At 41.5% G+C, this 20,101-nt stretch overlaps 1 protein-coding gene across 1 annotated transcript in view; it reads right to left on the minus strand.

The window, feature by feature from the left end:
- The window catches only part of C1QL3 (complement C1q like 3), a 76,118-nt gene extending 56,575 nt beyond the window's left edge, over positions 1–19,543 (minus strand). The window contains exon 1 of the mRNA XM_073629709.1: positions 17,988–19,543. Coding sequence (XP_073485810.1) covers positions 17,988–18,581 — 594 coding nt within the window. The 5' untranslated portion in view covers positions 18,582–19,543. The remainder of the gene's footprint in view (positions 1–17,987) is intronic.
- Positions 19,544–20,101: the final 558 nt, after the last annotated feature.

Raw genomic sequence — 20,101 nt, forward strand, 5'->3', positions numbered from 1 at the left:
ACAGAATATTAGATACGTGTATAATTATAATAATAATAATAATAATGATATGTTATGAATAATAGTGGTAATACTTATAAGTGAACCCAGTGTAGCTCCACGACGAAGGATGACCAATAATACGAATGGTGCCAAAGAATATGAAAGTATCTGTGTCTGAAAGTGATGAACAAGAACATAAGTCCGTGAAAGTGTAGGAACCTATAGAGATACCAAGTGGGAGAAACAGGCGAGTAGTTTAACTGAAAAGACTATCCACCAAGGGAAAAGATATATCTTTCAGCATTGATGGCGCCTTTCCAGATGTGAAAGCTGCCCATTCCATACGCACTAATGCCCCCCTGTACTATTAGAATTGCAGACTTTTAAACTGAACGCTGATAACAAGTCAGAATGTTCCTCTCCTCTTTAGTCCGGAGGACACAGTGCCCATGGTTGCCAAAAAGAATGTCAACTTTCGATCGGTCTGAGCACAGAACAGTTTTCCACTTTGCAACAGACCATTTTCTGTTCAGAGATTGCTTCTTCTTTGTATGATAGAGCTAATTTACCTTGCATTTTTGGATGGCACGATAACCTGTGTTCACAGACAGTGATTTTTGGAAGTATTCCTGAGCCAATGCAGTGATGTCCATTACATAATCATGCCTGTTTTTAGTGCACTGCTTCTCCTGAAGATCACAGGCATCTAAACTTGTGTTTCAGACTTGGCCCTTGTGCAGAGATTTCTCCAGATTCTCTAAACTTTTGATGGTATTATGTACTGTAGATGATGATATATTTAAAGTCTTTGCAATTTTGTGTTAAGGAACATTGTTCTGAAATTGTTCGACAATTTTTAAGCACAGCTTTTCACAGATTGGTGAACCTCTGCCCATCTTTACTCCTGAGACACTCTGACTCCCTAAGATGCTCTTTATATACTCAATTATGTTACTGATCGGTTGCTAATTAACCTAATTATTTGCAAAATGTTCTTCCAGCTCTTCCTTATTGGTAGCACTAAGGCTAAGTTCACACTGGCATTAAAAGCAGGCGTTTGAGGGGCGTTAAAAATGCCCCGCAAATGCCTATGCAAATTATACTTCTTAAAACATGTAGTGTTAGCGTCGCTTTTCTTCAAAATTAAAGCCTCGTGTCGAGTCAGGAGGCATTTGAAGCCTTTCAACGCTTCCCATTCAAGTCTATAGTAACGCAGTTGTGGCGTGTTTGCAGTGCGGTTCTGGCACGTTAGTGCGGTGCAAATTTTAGCTGGTTGTTGGCCAGTTTCCTTGTCCTTAACAACCGATGAATTGGGGGAAAAAAAGCCCCCTGCCTGCAGACCCCAACAACCACTGGCCAGGGTTGTGGGGAAGAGGCTCTTGTTCCCATCAACATGGGGACAAGGTAGTTTTGGGTGGGGGGGTAGAGCCATTATGTTGAGGGCCTGTGGCCTGGTATGGTTCAAAGGGGGGGGCGCTCATCGCCTCCCCTTCCTAACCTGTCGGCTTCATGCTCGGATAAGGGTCTGGTATGGATTTTGGGGGGGGGACACCACGCCATTTTTTAACCGCTTGCCGACCAGCCGCGCAGTTGTACTGCGGCAACATGGCTCGACTGCGCGAATCGACGTTATGTTACGTTGCTCCCTCTGGTGGCCACTAGGGGGGCGCTTGCGCGCGCAGCTCGCCCCCGGAGCTAATGCGAGTGCTCGATGACCGCCGGGCTCCCGCAATCGCTCGTAACACGCCGAGAACCGGGATCTCTGTGTGTAAACACAGAGATCCCGGTTCTCTGTGGGGAGAATTGACAGATCGTCTGTTATTACAAAGTATAAACAGACGATCTGTCATCTCCCCTAGTCAGTCCCCTCTCCCCTCAGTTAGAACACACACTAGGGAACACAATTAACCCCTTGATCGCTCCCCTAGTGTTAACCCCTACACTGCCAGTGACATTTTTACAGTAATCAATGCATTTTTATAGCATTGATGGCTGTATTAATGCCAATGGTCCCAAAAATGAGTCAAAATTGACCGATGTGTCCGCCATAATGTCGCAGTCATGATAAAAATCGCAGATCGCCGCCATTACTAGTAAAAAAAAAAAAATTATAATAAATGCTATAAATCTATCCCCTATTTTGTAGACGCTATAACTTTTGCGCAAACCAATCAATGTACGCTTATTGCGATTTTTTTTTACCAAAAATATGTAAAAGAATACATATCGACCTAAACTCAGTAAAAAATTTGTTTTTTTATATATTTTTGGGGGATATTTATTATAGCAAAAAGTAAAAAATAATGCATTTTTTTCAAAATTTTTTGTTTATAGTGCAAAAAATAAAAACCGCAGAGGCAATCAAATGCCACCAAAAGAAAGCTCTATTTGTGGGGAAAAAAAGGACGTCAATTTTGTTTGGGTACAATGTCGCCCGACCGCGCAATTGTCAGTTAAAGCGACGCAGTGCCGAATCGCAAAAAGTGCTCTGGTCAGGAAGGGGGTAAAATCTGGGGCTGAAGCGGTTAAAAATATTTTGGCGTGGGGTTCCCCACAAAGTCCATACCAGATGCGAAGGTCCTGGTATGGATTCGGGGGGATGGACCTAAAGTCATTCTTTCCCCGATTTTTTTAATGCCAGCAATTCTTTTTTTACATCCAGCTGTGATCGGGGAACCCTACTGACAGCTGATGAATCATCTGTTGTTAAGGACCAGGCGGCTGACTTCCCGGCCCGCTCCTTAACAACCAGCTATTGTAGGCGTTTGTGGTGCGGTTTTAATAAGCCAAACTCGCTTGTCAACTGCGCTGCAAAAGTGCATAGGGCATTTGGGGTGTGTTTTTTAATGCTCATTAAACACGTATCAACCACACCTAATGAGGTGCATTAACACTATAGGTGTGTTTGATAAGCGTCAGTATTTTGCAAGTGTGAACAGGCCCTTACTTTGCCAGCTTTTTGTTGCCCTGTCCCCAGCTTATTGTAATAAAGACCGGTCACTGCTGCTCTCTCTCCTTGTGCAGGGTGACAGGTCTTGTCTCCGCCCCCCTCCTGTAGTTTTCTGCAGGCAGCCTGTATTGGGTGGGGCCTGCTGGGCCCCTCCCATGGTCTTGCTCTCTGCACGGGTTATGTAGATCATCCTGAGGATGTCCCTGCTACTTTTACAAATTGATATCTGGGTTTGCAAAGGCATATGGGGCACACAAAACAGATTTATATCCTTTGTGGCTATTGAGCAAAATATTTTAATGAAAGTTTTTGTGCCCGGAGTTCAACTTTACTCTAACTGTCATCAAATAAAAATGAAAACGTTAGCATTGGGTGGAATGAACATTAAAGAATTTACAATCTGCAGAATCTACTTTCTAACAAACTTAATATATTAATTATCTAAAAAATGATTTTTTTTTTGCACTCAGCAAACATCTGCTATAATAAGAAGTGTGAATTGGCCGGAACTTCTCTAAAGTGTCTGTTTAAAAATAGTGAGATCGCTGCAATATATAAGAAATAACTAGGTTGTTAAAATTCCATTTACTGTACTGAATGTATCTGATAAATGAGTGTAGTGACCAGCAATGATAGGGGGAGAGTGCAGCATGCCAAAACAACCAATCAGATTTAAGCTTAATGCAGCTGAATCAGTGACAGACAAGTGCTGATTGGGGCTATTTACGTCCCATGCACATTGGACATTTAGCCCTGGTGCATGAGGCTCTGGTGTTGAGGTACGGGTGGAAGGCACAAGTGCACCGTCCAGTCCAGTCTGATTGAATTAGATTAAAAGGCTCCATTCACAATTGAATGACTCCAAAGAATTTGGAGAGCAACTTTGGTGCAACTTTCACACAACTTTGGATGGGTGCAGCTTGGATACGACTTCGGCTTTGACCAGTGAGAATGGACAAATGTTGCACAACTGTTGCATTGTGTAACATTCAGGTACGACTTTCATGCAACTTTTGAGGATTAACGTTGAGGTCTATGGCCCTCCAGTTGCATGAAAGTTGGCCCAAAGTAGTGCATGAACTACAGAAACTGGCTACATTCGTTTTCTTTTTTAGGCTTTCTTTTCCCTCCTGGAACAATGAATACAAAACTTCCTCTGATTGGCTGAGGTGGAAAGACTGACACTTGACATCACCATCTCCACCTCAGCCAATCAGAGGACGCCTTGTGTTAATTGAAAAATACAATGCTTTCTGCAAATGGCTGAGCAGAGCTCACAGCCCGAGTCGATTTTGATCTAGAAATGGCACAGGAAGTCCCTGCACCAATGCCGGAACATAGCACTGTATACTGTATTTAGCTGATAGAGTTTATATAGCACTGACAGTGGGCACATCTATTAGTAAAGGAAAGGGTTTGTGTGGACCAGCTTGAACCAAACTATTTAAAGTGAAAATAAACCAGGTTTTACCAGGTTCTCTTTACACCAGAGGGGGAGATACAAATCATTTACCAGGCATGTGCTGGCCATCGGGACTACCAGGAGTTTCCCGGTAGGCCGATGGCTCAGTGGGCCGGTTTTTATGCAGAGTGCGGCGGCAGTGGGAGCGTGGCAGAAAACAGCAGCAGGGATTCAGGGAAGGTGGCCAGTGAGGAGGGCAGTTAGATGTGAGAGCTCCACCCCTCCCTGACCACTGAAGAGGCAAACAGGAGCGGACGGGGCCACCACCGCTCCCAGAACCTCGATTCCTCCACCTCCTCTCTGCTCCAAGAACAGTGCAGCTCGGGCCGGAGGACAGGCTGACAGGGGGCCCGTAAGAAGAGGTGGGAGGCGGAGGCAGCCAAGGGGCTGCTGGAGGGAGCAAAGCAACGAGAGCACCCCAGGATCAAGAGGAAGACTCAGCGCCACCACTGCTGCCCATCTGGTACACAGCACCCTTCACATACCTGCCTGTACACAGAGCCTGCGGGGGGCTGGGGGGAGCAGAGGAGGGACTGCAGATAGGGACAGTGCTATGCGGTCTGTCTCAGCTCTCCCCTCTTTCTCTCAGCCCCCGTCTCTCAGCCCCCCTGTCTCTCAGTCCCCCCTCTGTCTCTCAGACCCCCCTCTGTCTCTCAGCCCCCCCTGTCTCTCAGCCCCCCCTTGTCTCTCAGTTCCCCTCTGCCGCTCAGCCTCCCTCTGTCTCTCAGCCCCCCTTCTGTCTCTCAGCCCCCCTTCTGTCTTCCAGCCCCCCTTCTGTCTCCCAGCCCCCCCTCTGTCTCTCAGCCCCCTCTCTGTCTCTCACCACCCTCTCTCTCACCCACCACCTCTCACCCCATTTCCCTCAACCCCCTCTCTCTCACTCTCTCATGATGTACAATAATGTGGGGGCATTTTGGTGGGAGTTGTTTTATTTTTGGGTGAGTGGGCAGCATTTTATTCAATTAAAGGGGGCCAGTCTGGATGAAATCCATGGCCAAATTTTTGTCCCAGTCCTGTCATTAACTATGCACTGCACTCTGTTCAAACCTCAGAGCCGGAGAAAAATAGAGAGACATGACTTTCTCCATCTGCTTACCAACAGTTCAGTACTGCATGGCTATTCCCTTGTCCCATGGTAGTGGGGGAAGTGTGTCTGGCTTGTAAAAGATAAATTGGAAATTGGAAAATGCACTCCTGACAGTACTTGACCTTATATAGATAAATGGTGGGTGCTGGAAGTGATTGCTACAGATGATGTTGTGCTGAAAACAGATGAGAAGATATGAAGTCACCAGCACTCCAAATGAATGTCTTGTACATGTTTATTGTGAAGAATGTGTCACATAGGTACAAAGAATGTCAATGTTTTGAGGTCCCTTCCTCAAGACAACATATTGTCACTATTTTGCCTTGAGAAGGGGACCCTGCACGCCCTGGAAATCTGGCATTCTTTTGACTTATGTGACGCTTTCTTCACAATAAACATGTACAAGACATTTAGTTGAAGTGCTGGTGAATTCATATCTTACCTTGTGTAAGTGTCCACCAGTCCATTCAACTTCTGCAACCCCCCCCAACAATGCTGACACTTACACAATCTACGATATAAAGTCACCAGCACTCCAAATTATTGTCTTGTACATGTTTATTGTGAAGAAAGCATCACATAAGTCAACAGAATGTCAATGTTTCGAGGTCCCTTCCTCAAAGCAACATACCGTCACTATGTTGCATTGAGAAAGGGGACCCTGCAAGCCCTGAACATCTGGCCTTCTTTTGACCTACGTATGTGACACTTTCTTCACAATAAATATTACAGTAAAACCTTGGTAACTTGGTTTGAGAGTGTTTTGCAAGACAAGCAAAATTTTTAAATAATTTTTGACTTGATATACAAGCGATGTCTTGATATACAAGTAGCGTCACATCAGAACTGAGTATAAAAGAGAAGAGAGGCGCCTCTAAGTGTAGCAATATGGTTACATTTAATGAAGGTACAACATTTAGCAACTCACATGGTTGATGATTAAAAGAGGTACATCTAAGTATGCAGGCATCCGTGGTAAAGCTGTCCACATAGTCATAGACCATCCTCTGCACCGCCATCAACATCATCCCTTCCAAGCTGCGCTCAACGAGCGCTTCAAGCCTCGCTTTCAAATTGCTCTACAGCAGCGTAGTCCTCTTTTAATCATCAACCATGTGAGTTGCTAAATGTTCTACTTTCATTAACTGCTTGCCGACCAGCCCCTGCAGTTGTACTGCGGCAACATGGCTCAGCTGCGCAAATCACCGTTATGTTATGTTGCTTCTTTTTGTGGCCACTAGGGGCGCGCGTGTGCCCTGCTGCTCGCCCTCGGAGCCGATGCGAGTGCCTGGCAGTCACGATGACCGCCGGGCTCCCAGGAATCGCTCGTGACATGGTGAGAACCAGGATCCTGGTTCTCTGAGGAAAGAAAAGACAGATTGTGTGTTCATACAAAGTTCATACAAAATCTATCTCTTCCCCTAGCAAGTCCCATCCCCCTACAGTTAGAACACACCTAGGGAACACAGTTAACCCCTTGATCGCCCCCTAGTGTTACCCCCTTCCCTGCCAGTGACACTTTTACAGTAATCAATGCATTTTTATAGCACTGATCGCTGTATAAATGCCAATGGTCCCAAAAATGTGTCAAAATTGTCCGATGTGTCCGCCATGTCGCAGTCACGATAAAAATCACAGATCGCCGCCATTACTGGTAAAAAAAACCAATAATAATAAAAATGCTATAAATCTATCCCCTTTTTTGTAGACACTATAACTTTTGCGCAAACCAATCAATATATGCTTCTGCGATTTTTATTACCAAAAATATGTAGAAGAATACATACCGGCCTAAAGTGAGAAAAAATTTGCTTTTTTTAAAAAAAAAATGGGGATATTTATTATAGCAAAAAGTACAAAATATTGTGTTTTTTTTCAAAAGTGTCGCATTTTTTTGTTTATAGCGCAAAAAATAAAAACCGCAGAGATGATCAAATACCACCAAAAGAAAGCTCTATTTGTGGGAAAAAAGGACATCAATTTTGTTTGGGCACGTCGCACGACCGCGCAGTTGTCAGTTAAAGCGATGCAGTTCCGAATCGAATCCCCTTGTGGCAGCTGCCATTTGTGGATGGACATTTTATGGTTACACAACCTATCGCATTGCTATAATCTTTTTATTTGGACTATAAACTAAAAGACCTATGAATAAATGGTTCTGGAATGAATCATCTGAGTTTCCATTATTTCTTATGGGGAAATTCACTATGATATACAATCGCTTTGGATTACAAGCATGTTTCCGGAATGAATTATGCTCACAATCCAAGGGTTTACTGTACAAGACATTCATTTGGAGTGCTGGTGACTTCATATCTTGCCTTACCTTGTCTGAGATCGGATGTGATTCGCACCGCACTCCAGTGCAAATCAGCCTGACACACCGCTACACCGATCTTGGTAAAGAGCCTCCGGCGGAGGCTCTTTACCACGTGATCAGCCGTGTCCAATCACGGCTGATCACGCTGTCAATGGGAAGAACCGTTGATCGGCTTTTCCTCACTCGCGCCTGACAGACGCGAGTAGAGGAGAGCCGATCGGCGGTTCTCCTGACAGGGGGGGTCTGCGCTGATTGTTTATCAGCACAGCCCCCCCCTCAGATCACCACACTGGACCACCAGGGATCGCCACTAGGACCACCAGGGAAGGGGCAACATGTGGATGGCCAGGTATGTACCCCATGGCCATCCACGTGTGCCCAATGTGCCCAATCTGTGCCAATCAGTGCCCATAAATGGGCACTGATTGGCACCATTATGTTCCAGATCTGCCCAGCAATGCCCCCAATATGTTTTATCAGTGCCACCTGTCATTGCTCATCGGTGCCACCTGTCATTGCCCATCAGTGCCCACCTATCAGTGCCCATCAGTGCCACACATCAGTGCCACCCTTAAGTACCCATCAGTGCCACCCATATGTACCAATCAATGCCACCTACGGGTGCCCATCAGTGCCGCCTATGAGTGCCCATCGGTGCCACCTATGAGTGCCCATCAGTGCCGCATACCAGTGCCACCTGTCAGTGCCCATCAGTGCCGCCTATCAGTGCCCATCATCAGTGCCCGTCAGTGCCACCTTATCAGTGCCACCTCATTGGTACCACCTCATCAGTGCCCGTCAGTGCAGCCATATCAGTGCCCGTCATTGAAGGAGAAAACGTACTTATTTACAAAAAAATTAACAGAAACAAAGAAAAACTCGTTTTTTTTCAAAATTTTCGGTCTTTTTTTATTTGTTGCGCAAAAAATAAAAACCGCAGAGGTGATCAAATACCACCAAAAGAAAGCTCTATTTGTGGGAACAAAATGATAAAATATTTATTTGGGTACAGTGTAGCATGACCGCGCAATTGTCATTCAAATTGCGACAGCGCTGAAAGCTGAAAATTGGCCTGGGCGGGAAGGTGTCTAAGTGCCCTGTATTGAAGTGGTTAAGGAGGGGTGGGCTCCCTCCAGGCCCTCAATCTATCCATTATTATATATGTGCTCCTACTATGGAGGCTCTCAAAATGTAGAGAGTTAGGGCTGCAGATAATACTGGGTTGCCTTGTCCCATCCTCTGAAACTTATGCATGTATTTTCAAATGTGTGCAAACTAAACCCCTGTTTTTTATGTGAACTGTTAGACAGGACAATTCGGTTTGTTGCATGCTGACTGGTAAGTTGAGCTGGGAATTGATCTTTTTTTTTGTTTTTTTACATGCATTGCCCTTCCATGTGCTCCTTGCAGTTAAGGCCAGTTATAGGTTGGGGCAGTTGCCGTTTGTTTGTACAGGCATACCCCACTTTTAAGTACGCAATGGGGTTTATTTACTAAAGCTGGAAAGTGCAAAATCAGGCTCACTTCTGCATAGAAACCAATGAGCTTCCAGGTTTTATTACCAAAGCTTAATTGAACAAGCTGGGGTTAGAAGCTCATTGGTTTCTATGCAGAAGTGAGCCTGATTTTGCACTTTCCAGCTTTAGTAAATAAACCCCATTGTGTACTTAAAAGTGGGGTATGCCTGTACTGTTGACTTCATTTCTTACATAAGTGTCAGACTGGTCAATGGTGAGAGAGTTCCAGGAGAAGAATGGAGTGGTGGGGGAGTGCATGGAATGTAATGATGTGATTTAACCCTCCCCAGCTCTAATGTGAACTTGTATAGGTTCACCTGAAGGCTTCATTTATATCCCAGCGTTTGGCAAACGCAGGCAAAATATCGCTTTTTTGCATGTTTCCGAAACACTCTAAAAACGTGCATTTTGTTTGCGGCGCAATTCATTCTCCATGGCAACCTAAATTCAGCAAGCAGATGTGGATTTTGCAGTGCACAAAAATGCGCAATAAACATGGCAAAACACAAAGTAAGAAGTGTGCAAAACTGAACACAGCAAAAAGCTACAGGAGCTGCTTTGCCGCCTTTGTTGCACATACAGCAGTCGATTGAAATGAATGAGATGCTCTATATGTGTCGCACTAAAAAGCACAAGTTTAGAAAATGCTAGAAGTGAATGGAACCTAAATCTTGTCTGTTTTAACAAGCACCAGCAGAACAGTTGTATTTCCTATGGTGTGTGAACAAAAAAAAAAAAAAAAAAACATTATTTACATCCCAACAGGCCACCTAACCTAAAATTGCTCCGAAGGAGTTTCAGAAAATCAACATCTCTTGCTGTGCAAAAATGCTCAGTTAGGGGATTTCATCTTAAAACAAAATCCTTCTTTTCCATTATAACAAAACCCTCCTATATTTGTTTATTCTGAGTTTTTAACAGGGCATCTACAATCACATTTGTCTAGATGAAAAAGACAGTTGTCTATAGGGTCTAGTTTTAAAACGATCATTGGATTGGATTCATCCCTTCTGTAACCCTAACAATAATTCCTCCTGTAACCCCAACACTAACCCCCCTGTAACCCTGACACTATTCCCTCCTATAACCCTAAAACTAATCCCTCCTGTAACCCTAACATAAACCCTCACTATAATCCTAACACTAATCCTCCCTGTAACCCTAACACTATTCCCTCCAGTTACACTTAACACTATTCCCTTCTGGAACCCTGACACTAATCCCTCCTTGTAACTCTAAAACTAATCCCTCCTTGTAACCCTAACACTAATCCCTCCTTGTAACCCTAACACTAATCCCTCCTTGTAACCCTAACACTATTCACTCCTGGAACCCTAAGGGCTCGTTTACACTAGCGATTTGAGAGTAGTAATACCAGGCGGTTGAGTCTCATTTTTACCGACCTTCGAGCACCCTCCCTCTAACTGAAAAGGCAACATCTGGGGATGTATACATCTCGTGCCCGCAATGCCGCTGCAGGAATACCCCGTCGCTTTCGGCGAGTACTAACACCTGCCGAACGCAACCCATTCAAGTATACAGAGCTGCACTGCAACCGCCCCGCAACTGTATGAAGTGCACATGGTTGTAGCGCAGTGGTCCGGCATTAAGGGGGGCTGAAACAGACGGTGATACAACGCCACCTTACCACCTGACATATGCTCTCTGAAGAGTGATCCGAACACAAATTGCTCTTCAGAGAGCACCACAAGTGTAAACAATGCCTAAAATGAACCCCCCCTGGAATCCTAACACTAATCCCTCCTGTAACCTTAACACTAATCCCTACTGTAACCCTAACACATATCCTGCTGTAACTCTAAAACTAACCCTCCATGTAACCCAAACACTAATTCTCCGTGTAACCCTAACACTTTTCCTTCCTGTAACCCTAACACTTATCCTTCCTGTAACCTAAACTTTAACCCTTATGACAACCCTCTCTGTAAGCCCAACTCTCATACTAACCATCTGTATTACCAACCCTCATACTAACCATCCCATAAGTAAACTTAACCCCTTGTTTGCATATTCACCTCCCCTGCACTGGGATCCTCTGCTCTGTAGAATAACGTTACTGTTCTGAAAGATGCTGACATAAGAAACGTATGCTTGGAAAGGCTTGGTGCCCACTGCCCATCAATGACCCTGGAAAATACCTCAAGGCTTACTATGACAGCTGGGGCTCAGATATAAGCTAGAAAACCTAGTTCATATGTTTTTCATATATCCTATGGACAATTCACCAGCATGTAGGTGACTCCAGCCCTATAGTAGCCCTTTATTGGATCCTATGAACAATCATATAGTCTGGATCACAGCTAAGCCCTGGCTTTCAGACCAGGACCATGCATGGAAGGAGATATCTTCTCTATTAGGGTTACAGACAGCAACAGAATCTAGTTAGGTATCAAAACCTGCCCTATAGCAGCAAAAGTAAAAAAAATCTGGATGGCACAGCACTTTTACTGTTAGGTCTGATTTAGGGGACCTTTATAACCGCAAGGCTGACCACCTTATCCACCAGACCCACTTAAACTGGCTGACAAAGCTTGCTGGGACTAATTTCCAACAGCTGGAAAAGCTTTATGCTGCTGCCTCCTTGTTTACATCCCACCCCCTACCTTCTAAGAGCAGGGGGCGCTACAACAGAGTCACTCCATAGATAACATCCCCCTGTTATCTCATGCACAGCTCTCATTGTTTTAAGCCCTTGACATTTTGGAATTTAAAATAGATCATTTTGCATGGCTTTATTACAAGTCTCTATGTTATATCCTTTGCCATGGATATTTCACCGGAAGCCTCAAACCCACCAGCACAGGATTCTTTAAATTATCTGTGTGCATATAGAATACAATGCAAAGTAAGCAATTAGGCCCAGAATTTCACATGCCAAAGCAATATCTGTAAAAATAGCGGCATTGTGAGTGTAATTCATATATTATATTAGAAAGTCTCCCATAGATATGAGCTTGGTGTATTGAAGAGAACTGATATCATTTACCTGTATAAATTAAAACATGATTATCAGATATTCTAAAGAATGTTCTTTAATGGATCCGAATATTTATGAATTATCCAACTCATGGAAACATTTTAAATTTCACAACATTGTCCAGTGCTGATAGATAGATAGATAGATAGATAGATAGATAGATAGATAGATAGATAGATAGATACGAAAAAGGACTTATAGATCCTACTATAGACACTTCATGAAATTTGTACCTGCTATATATTGTCAATTATTTAAATATATAAATATATATATATATATATATATATATATATATATATATATATATATATATATTAATTACCATGGATCAACAAGAAATTTATAAAATATTTGAGTTTTGCAGTAACAAACTGCTAGAATGTATGCATATACTTAAAATAATTGTAATAATTTTAACAAATTAAAATAAACATTTTCTACTTTTTTTTCTAATCTGTTATTTGTGACTTTTGGAAACATAGCACTACAAAGCATATTAGTATATTAAAATTGTTTTATATACATATATACTGTATATAATGGATATCTCAGGTATGCATGGTAGAGCTCTGAGGATATTACTATGAATATGTATGCACAGGAAAACAATGGGCACAAATGGACGCCTCGTGTAATCCCCAATTTTCCTCTGTACTGTAGCTATTAGATACCTTTTGTGTTTTATCTCATTGAAGAAATACAAAGAGCGGTGAAACATGGCACAGCTTTTACGCATGCAATGTCCCGATCCAACCACAGGTAAATTGCTACTTTATTTAAAATTCCATATGAAATTTTCCTTTTTTTTTTTTTTGCTCTTTAATAAGCCATCTCAATTTGTCTCTTCTGACTCTCATAGAGAAAAATGGTTGTTGTTTCCTCTTCAGAAGGAAGCAAGGGAGGCTTATAAATGGGCTTCAGAAATCATGAGATAGCCTAGATCAATCTTCTACTAAAAGAAGACTACCTCAAAGTCTATGCTTGATTGACTTACAAAATGAATTTTCAGATAAACTTCAGGGCCTTAACATTAATTACTTCCTATGAGACACAGAACTTTCCGTGTGACTTAAAGGTCATGTGACCATTACTAGCCCCCAATCAGTTTAATACAAAATAAGTTTAAAGGAGCCATAAACATGAAACAGAGTTGTTTTAATAAATAAATTAAAATAAAAAAATTAAATATGCAAATAAATATCCATATCTACAAAAAGAAATTAGCAATATTTTGTTGTTGCCTGTTTTTTTTTTTTTTTGCACAGTCAGCAACAGGTTTAAAAATGGAACTGGACATTAAGATTGGATCGCTGTTGTCTACGAACAGCCAATCATAGTAGAAGGATTTTTCAAATTCACCTTACATCGCTTAATTGTTTAAAATGAGTGCAGGATTTTATCTCAAAACAGATTTAGATACATTGCTCTTTTTATGTCTTTATTTTATTTGTTTTTCATATAAATCTATGTATAATACACATATTATTTCTGGCCTTTAATCTTAAAAAGCCTCTCTCTCTCTCTCTCTCTCTCTCTCTCTCTCTCTCTCTCTCTCTTCATATATAAAAATTTTGTTTTTGGCCCTTAACCTTGTCCAGAAATCTGGTGCAGCTCTGCATAGTAACCAATCAGTTTTCGGGTTTTATTGTCAAAGCTTAATTGAACAAGCTGAAGTTAGAAGCTGATTGGTTACTATACACAGCTACACCAGATTCTGTGTGCTCCAGTTTTAGTAGATCTCTCTCACTCTCTCAATCTCTATATATATATATATATCTATATAAATATCTGTATACCAGAATAGCTGTATAATATATATATATTTATATATATCTCTATCTCTATCTATATATATATATAAGTTACCACACCTTTTATTAAAAAAGTGCAGAAACGTTTTGAAGAACGTGTGTGTGTGTGTATATATATATATATATATATATATATATATATATATATATTATATATATATATATATATATATATATATATATATATATATATATATATATATATTTATTTATTTGTTTAATAAATAAATATATATACATACATACTGAAAATGAAACGTTTTGGTATACAGCCAGTCTTGCAATTTAATCTTAAAACTATAAATTAAAACTCTAGACTTAACTTTAACTCCTAACTTTAATGTCATTGTAACTCCGCCTCGCTTCCTAACAAGTCCTAAATGAGAAGAATCTTTATTTCCACCAATCAGATTCAAACGTCGTCATGATTATTTGTTTCCATTTTTGAACTCTTGAGATAATTTTCTTGTTTAATTTATGAACACCATGAGGATAAATGTGAAACATACACCATAGTTTTTTTAGACACCGGTGCAAGGAATGGTCAGAGCCCTGGAGGATCTTCTTTCCACCCAACATTCTTAATTCCATGCATGTTCAACCCACATCCCATGGCCTGTGACCTACAGCTGCCACCAAGAACAACTAGGAGGCAAATTTTAACATTTTGCCTAAATATTTGTCATACACTAAGTGGTTGATTTACTAAAACTGGAGATGGCAAAATCTGGTGCAGCTGTGCATGGTAGCCAAACAGCTTCTAACTTCAGCTTGTTCAATTAAGCTTTGACAAACAACCTGGAAGCTGATTTTGCACTCTTCAGTTTTAGTAATTCAACCCCTAATTCCCTAATGCTGGCCATACACTAGACAATCTGATTGTGTAAGGGCCTGCCTGACGAAAGACAAACAGAATTCTTATTTATTTATTTTTTTTAATCGGGAATAAAGTTTATTAAACTTAAACAAGCAAACATAACATACACAGCCAAAATACATGACAATAAAGGGAATTCAGAGCATCTACGTGCCATATACAGCATACCATAATCAGAGAACAGCGGGGACTCGCAAGGCACATACAGCAAAACATTACAGAGTTATTTAGCTTGTTTATTTAACTTGCTAGAAATAGAGGAGTTTCAGAAATATTTGAGGTTTGTCTTCATATGAAATCTAAAGGAGATTGGTACAGATAGCGTAGTAATGTTATTATATTGCCATTTTTAATGCAAAATCAACTGGTACAAGGATTGGGGTGTGTGTTGGGGAGTCTTTTTTATTATTGGTTACAACCGCATCAAAAAAAAGTAGAGAAAAATGGAACGTTTGCCTATAGTAACCAATCTCTTGTTGCATGTAACCACTGAAGCTGAAACCTGATTGGTCGCCTTGGAGATGCTTTTTAAATGTTTGCTCTAGGATTCTTTGCCCCAGTTCTGAATGAATGTACTCACAACCCTCCCTTCCCTTTGCCCCCTCTCCACCCTCATTGAAAAGGGATAGTCTGTCTATTACAAATAAAATAATGATGCAATCTATTGTTAAAAAAAAAAAAAAATATATATATATATATATAGATATAGATATAGATCTATAGATATAGATTTATAGATCTATATCTATATCTAAATATATATATATATCTAAATATATCTAAATATATATATATATATATATATATACATACACACATATGATATATAGGTATATATATATATATATATATATATATATATATGTATATACACACACACACACACACACGATATTTAGGTGTATATTTATATATATATATATATATATATTTATATATATATATATATATATATAAGATACACATATGTATACATAAATGTAACTGTTCCTTACAAAATAAAATGATATAAACCCTTTGGGATGAATCATTAACAAGTTATATAAAACTATAGATAATGACGTAAGTACATATTATTATGTTATTATTTAGTATTATTATGTTATTATATTATGCAACCAGCTATTATATAAAGTGTATGGTGACACAGCGGCAGTGGTACATGTTAAATCCTTTGTGTGTGGTTTTATTATAAAAGGTATTATGTCACAGGTCTGTCTCATCTTTAGTGGACTCGCATGGCAATACTTCATCAAAAACAACTAAATCTAAAGTTGAGGCTAGATCACGGTCTTGTAGAGCTGGCTGACACAACAAAAAAGGAAATCCCTTTTTACTTTTTACATTGGCGCTGCCTTTGCTGAGTAAACAGCAGTGGAAAGTCATTGGCAGTGGTGACTTTTGCTCAAAAATCTGATTCTATAGCAGAGTCAGGAGCTTTGGACAAAGTTTGGTGCCTGGACACTGCTTTTCTTATAAATAATCAAAAGTGGCTGAGCCCAGTCTGACCTTTGTTTTCCTCTGTGACAGTAATCCAGAAACAGACTCAGTAAAACCATGCTGCTTTATCTCATTAGCAAGTTACCCCAAATCAGAGCCCCCTTTTTCTTGCTGGGTGTTGCCCTTAAAATATTTTGTTCACTATTTTCACTCCAAATTCATACTACTATCCCATTTTATTTATTTTTTTAATTAAAATGCACCTGGAAATATTGTTGATTTCAATAATTCAGTGGATCACTTTCAGAAATATTGTGTATTCTGCAGGCAGGACTTGTCCCACACATTACCATTTATATATATTTATTTTTCGAGAGCCTGTTAAAATGCAAATGTATATATATATAACTTTTATATATTGCTAACCATACTAACCATTTTATATATTACTAAGGAGCATCATCCAAATAATGCTACAGTGCTGTTTAACAGCAAAACCTAAAACTTAGAGGAAACTGGACAGAAAGTATTAGACTGCATAATGAAATCCTTTTCCATATTCTTCTTGGTGGATTTCCTAAACACGGCATACAGTGTGTCTTAGATCAGAATCCATGGCTCACATGGAGAATCTGTAAGTCCCAGCAGACACTTTTCACCATCATGCTGGGACTTTACAGCCATTGCGGACTTACAGAAATCTGCATTTAAAGTGTTCATAAAGGAGCCAAATACCATACCTATGTCAATGAATGAGCTGTAACTATATCTATGGATCACTTTCTGAAACTTCAAAGGGATCGAAGAGCAGTGCTTGAGATAAAAGTTGGTAGAATTAGAATGGATTTGTTTTTTTAACATTTGATGATTTCTTCTCCACTGATAGCAGAATTTTAGCAACTGTCACTTTAAACGTAATAAACAAGTAATAGGATAGAAGTACTGACTGCACAGTGGTGATGTTATATAGGAAGAAAGAAAGCAAGAAAGAAAGAGGAACTAAAGAAGGAAAGAGAGAGAAAGAAAGAATGGGGAACTAAGGAAAGAAAGAAGACATATTGAAAGAATTAAAGAAAGAATGGAAGGAAATAAGTTAGGGTGGGAAAGAAAGAAAGAAAGAAAGAAAGAAAGAAAGAAAGAAAGAAAGAAAGAAAGAAAGAAAGAAAGAAAGAAAGAAAGAAAGAAAGAAAGAAAGAAAGAGAGAAAGAAAGAAAGAACTAAACGAGGAAAGAGAGAAAGAAAGAATGGAGAAACTAAAGAAAGAAAGATGACATAGAAAGAACAAAAGAAAGAATGGTGTAAGGAAGGGAAGAAGATAGCTGGGGAAAGAAAGAAAGAAAGAAAGAAAGAAAGAAAGAAAGAAAGAAAGAAAGAAAGAAAGAAAGAAAGAAAGAAAGAAAGAAAGAAAGAAAGAAAGAAAGAAAGAAAGAAAGAAAGAAAGGAAGGATGGAGAAACTAAAGAAAAAAGAAGACATATAGAAAGAAAGAAAGATGAAAAGATAGCTATGGAGATCTCCATATTTGTGGATGTTGGTCTTACCTGGTTGTTCTTACAGAGGTCTGCCCACATGCTGGTGCCATCTCCCCCCCTCATTAGGACATGGTAGGTGAAGAAGTAAATGCCAGGGATTGAGCAGGTGAACTTGCCGGTGGTCGGGTCATAGTGATTGCCCAGGTTGGTGACCACATCGTCGAACTTGAGCAGCTCGTAGCCCTCGTGCTGCCTCTTGAGCCCGGCATAGAAGGCGATCTTGGGCACCGTGGTGTAGGTAGCTGCGCTGATGGCACCGGCGGCATTTAAGCCCGGAGTACCCGGTGGCCCCGGCAGCCCCGGTCTTCCCGGCTCCCCTTTATCACCCGGTGGTCCCATAGGTCCCGGAGGTCCCGGCTCCCCTGGTGGTCCCCTTGGCCCAGCCTTCCCTGGCCGCCCAGATTCCCCCTTGGCTCCTTGGATGAAGGTAGGTAGGGACTGGAGTAGGCTGTGGTCCCGCACCGTCTCCGCGGTGGCAGTGCTGGGGGGTTTGGTTCCATAGGGGTCGCACACCATGCGGCAGGTGCCCAGCATCTCGTAGTGGGCTGAGGTCCCCGCTGAGTTGACCAGAACCGGGATGAGGATGACCAGCAGGAGGACCATGACCACCCCCAGGGCGCCGGCTGCCACCAGCCTCTTCCTGGCCACCAGCCGGCTCAGAGCTGGCCGTTCCTCTTGCCTGCTTTTCGACGAAATCTTGAAGCCTTTCTGGACACCACCAGCGAATGGGGAAGCCAAAGACTTGGGGCTCCTCCTGAAGAAGAAGCCGCCCGAGCCGGTGTATGGCCGGAGCTCCGGAGCTGGCCAAGGTGCTGAAGCCTCTGCTGCAGGACCTCCTCGGGATTTGACTCTAGCCTGGTGGCCCGCGGTCTCTCTTGTCCAACTTTGTGGTCTCTCTCCCCTGGGGTGGTCTTGGATGGGAAGCAGTCTCTTTCCTCTCCAGGTGGTCTAATTCTTCTCTGCTCAGCGATCTCTCATTCCTTAAGCATCAAAGACAAAGCTGGAGATCCCTCTCCCACCTCCAAGAACCTGAACCCACGTGTAGCCTCACAGCTCAGCGCCTCCCAGCATCCTTCCTTCCACTCCTCTTCATTGGCATCGACTTTTTTTTTCTTCTTTTTTTTTTTTATTTGCACACTCTTCCAGTTGAAATTAACTTTCCTGCTGTTCTTTCTCCTCTTCTCCTAAGGAGGTGACCACAGCTGCTCTGTGCTTGAAGGGGTGCAGATGATTGATGGGGAGGGTGGTGCTGGCAGAGGATCCCTCACTTCATCAGCTTCTCTCTATCTCCCTCTCCCTCTCTCTAGTATTAAACATATGAATGCCTAGCAGCATGCATAGGGGCTGCCCTGTAATCCTCTCCTTCACATGCAGCTCAATGAACAAGATGCTGGAGTAGAGTCATCACCTGTAGATCAAACACCCGACTCCAATCCTCAGAGATCCCTTCCCTTCATAGCCATCCCTTGTCACATCCAACTGCATCATTCATGCTCTGGGAAAGGAGCTTCTGGAATACTGCAGGTGATGATTTACAAACTGGATTATCAATAAGACAAAAAAATACTTACATACACTGCGTGGCCACCCCCCCCAAAAAAAATAAATATAAAAAAAATTACATTGCAGCTTACTATTCCTTAAAGTGGTATTCAACCCAGGAAAAAAAATGTATATTGCAGCTTACCAATCCTTAAAGGGTTAGTTCAATGAGAAAAAATGAAAAGTTGAATTAATACTGTATACCAATGGTTTTCAAACTGCAGCCCGGTGGCCCCTATGCTTGCTTTTATCTGGCCCTTGGGGCATTATTCCCTGCACTGTCAGCAACAGTGGAGCATAGTTCTTGCCACTGACACCAACAATGGGGTACTATTCTTTCCTTTGATACCAATGATGGGGCAATATTCCTCTCATTGATACCAACGATGGGGCACTATACTTCCCACTGATACCAATGATGGGGCACTATTTCTCCAATTGATACCAGTGATGGGACACTATTCCTCCTATTGACACCAACGATGGGGCACTATTCCTCCCATTGATACCAACGATGGGGCACTATTCCTCCCACTGACACCAATGATGGGGCACTATTCCTCCCATTGATACAAACGATG

Source organism: Aquarana catesbeiana, linkage group LG05 (genome assembly GCF_042186555.1).
Source record: "Aquarana catesbeiana isolate 2022-GZ linkage group LG05, ASM4218655v1, whole genome shotgun sequence".
NCBI classification, from domain to species: Eukaryota; Metazoa; Chordata; class Amphibia; order Anura; family Ranidae; genus Aquarana; species Aquarana catesbeiana.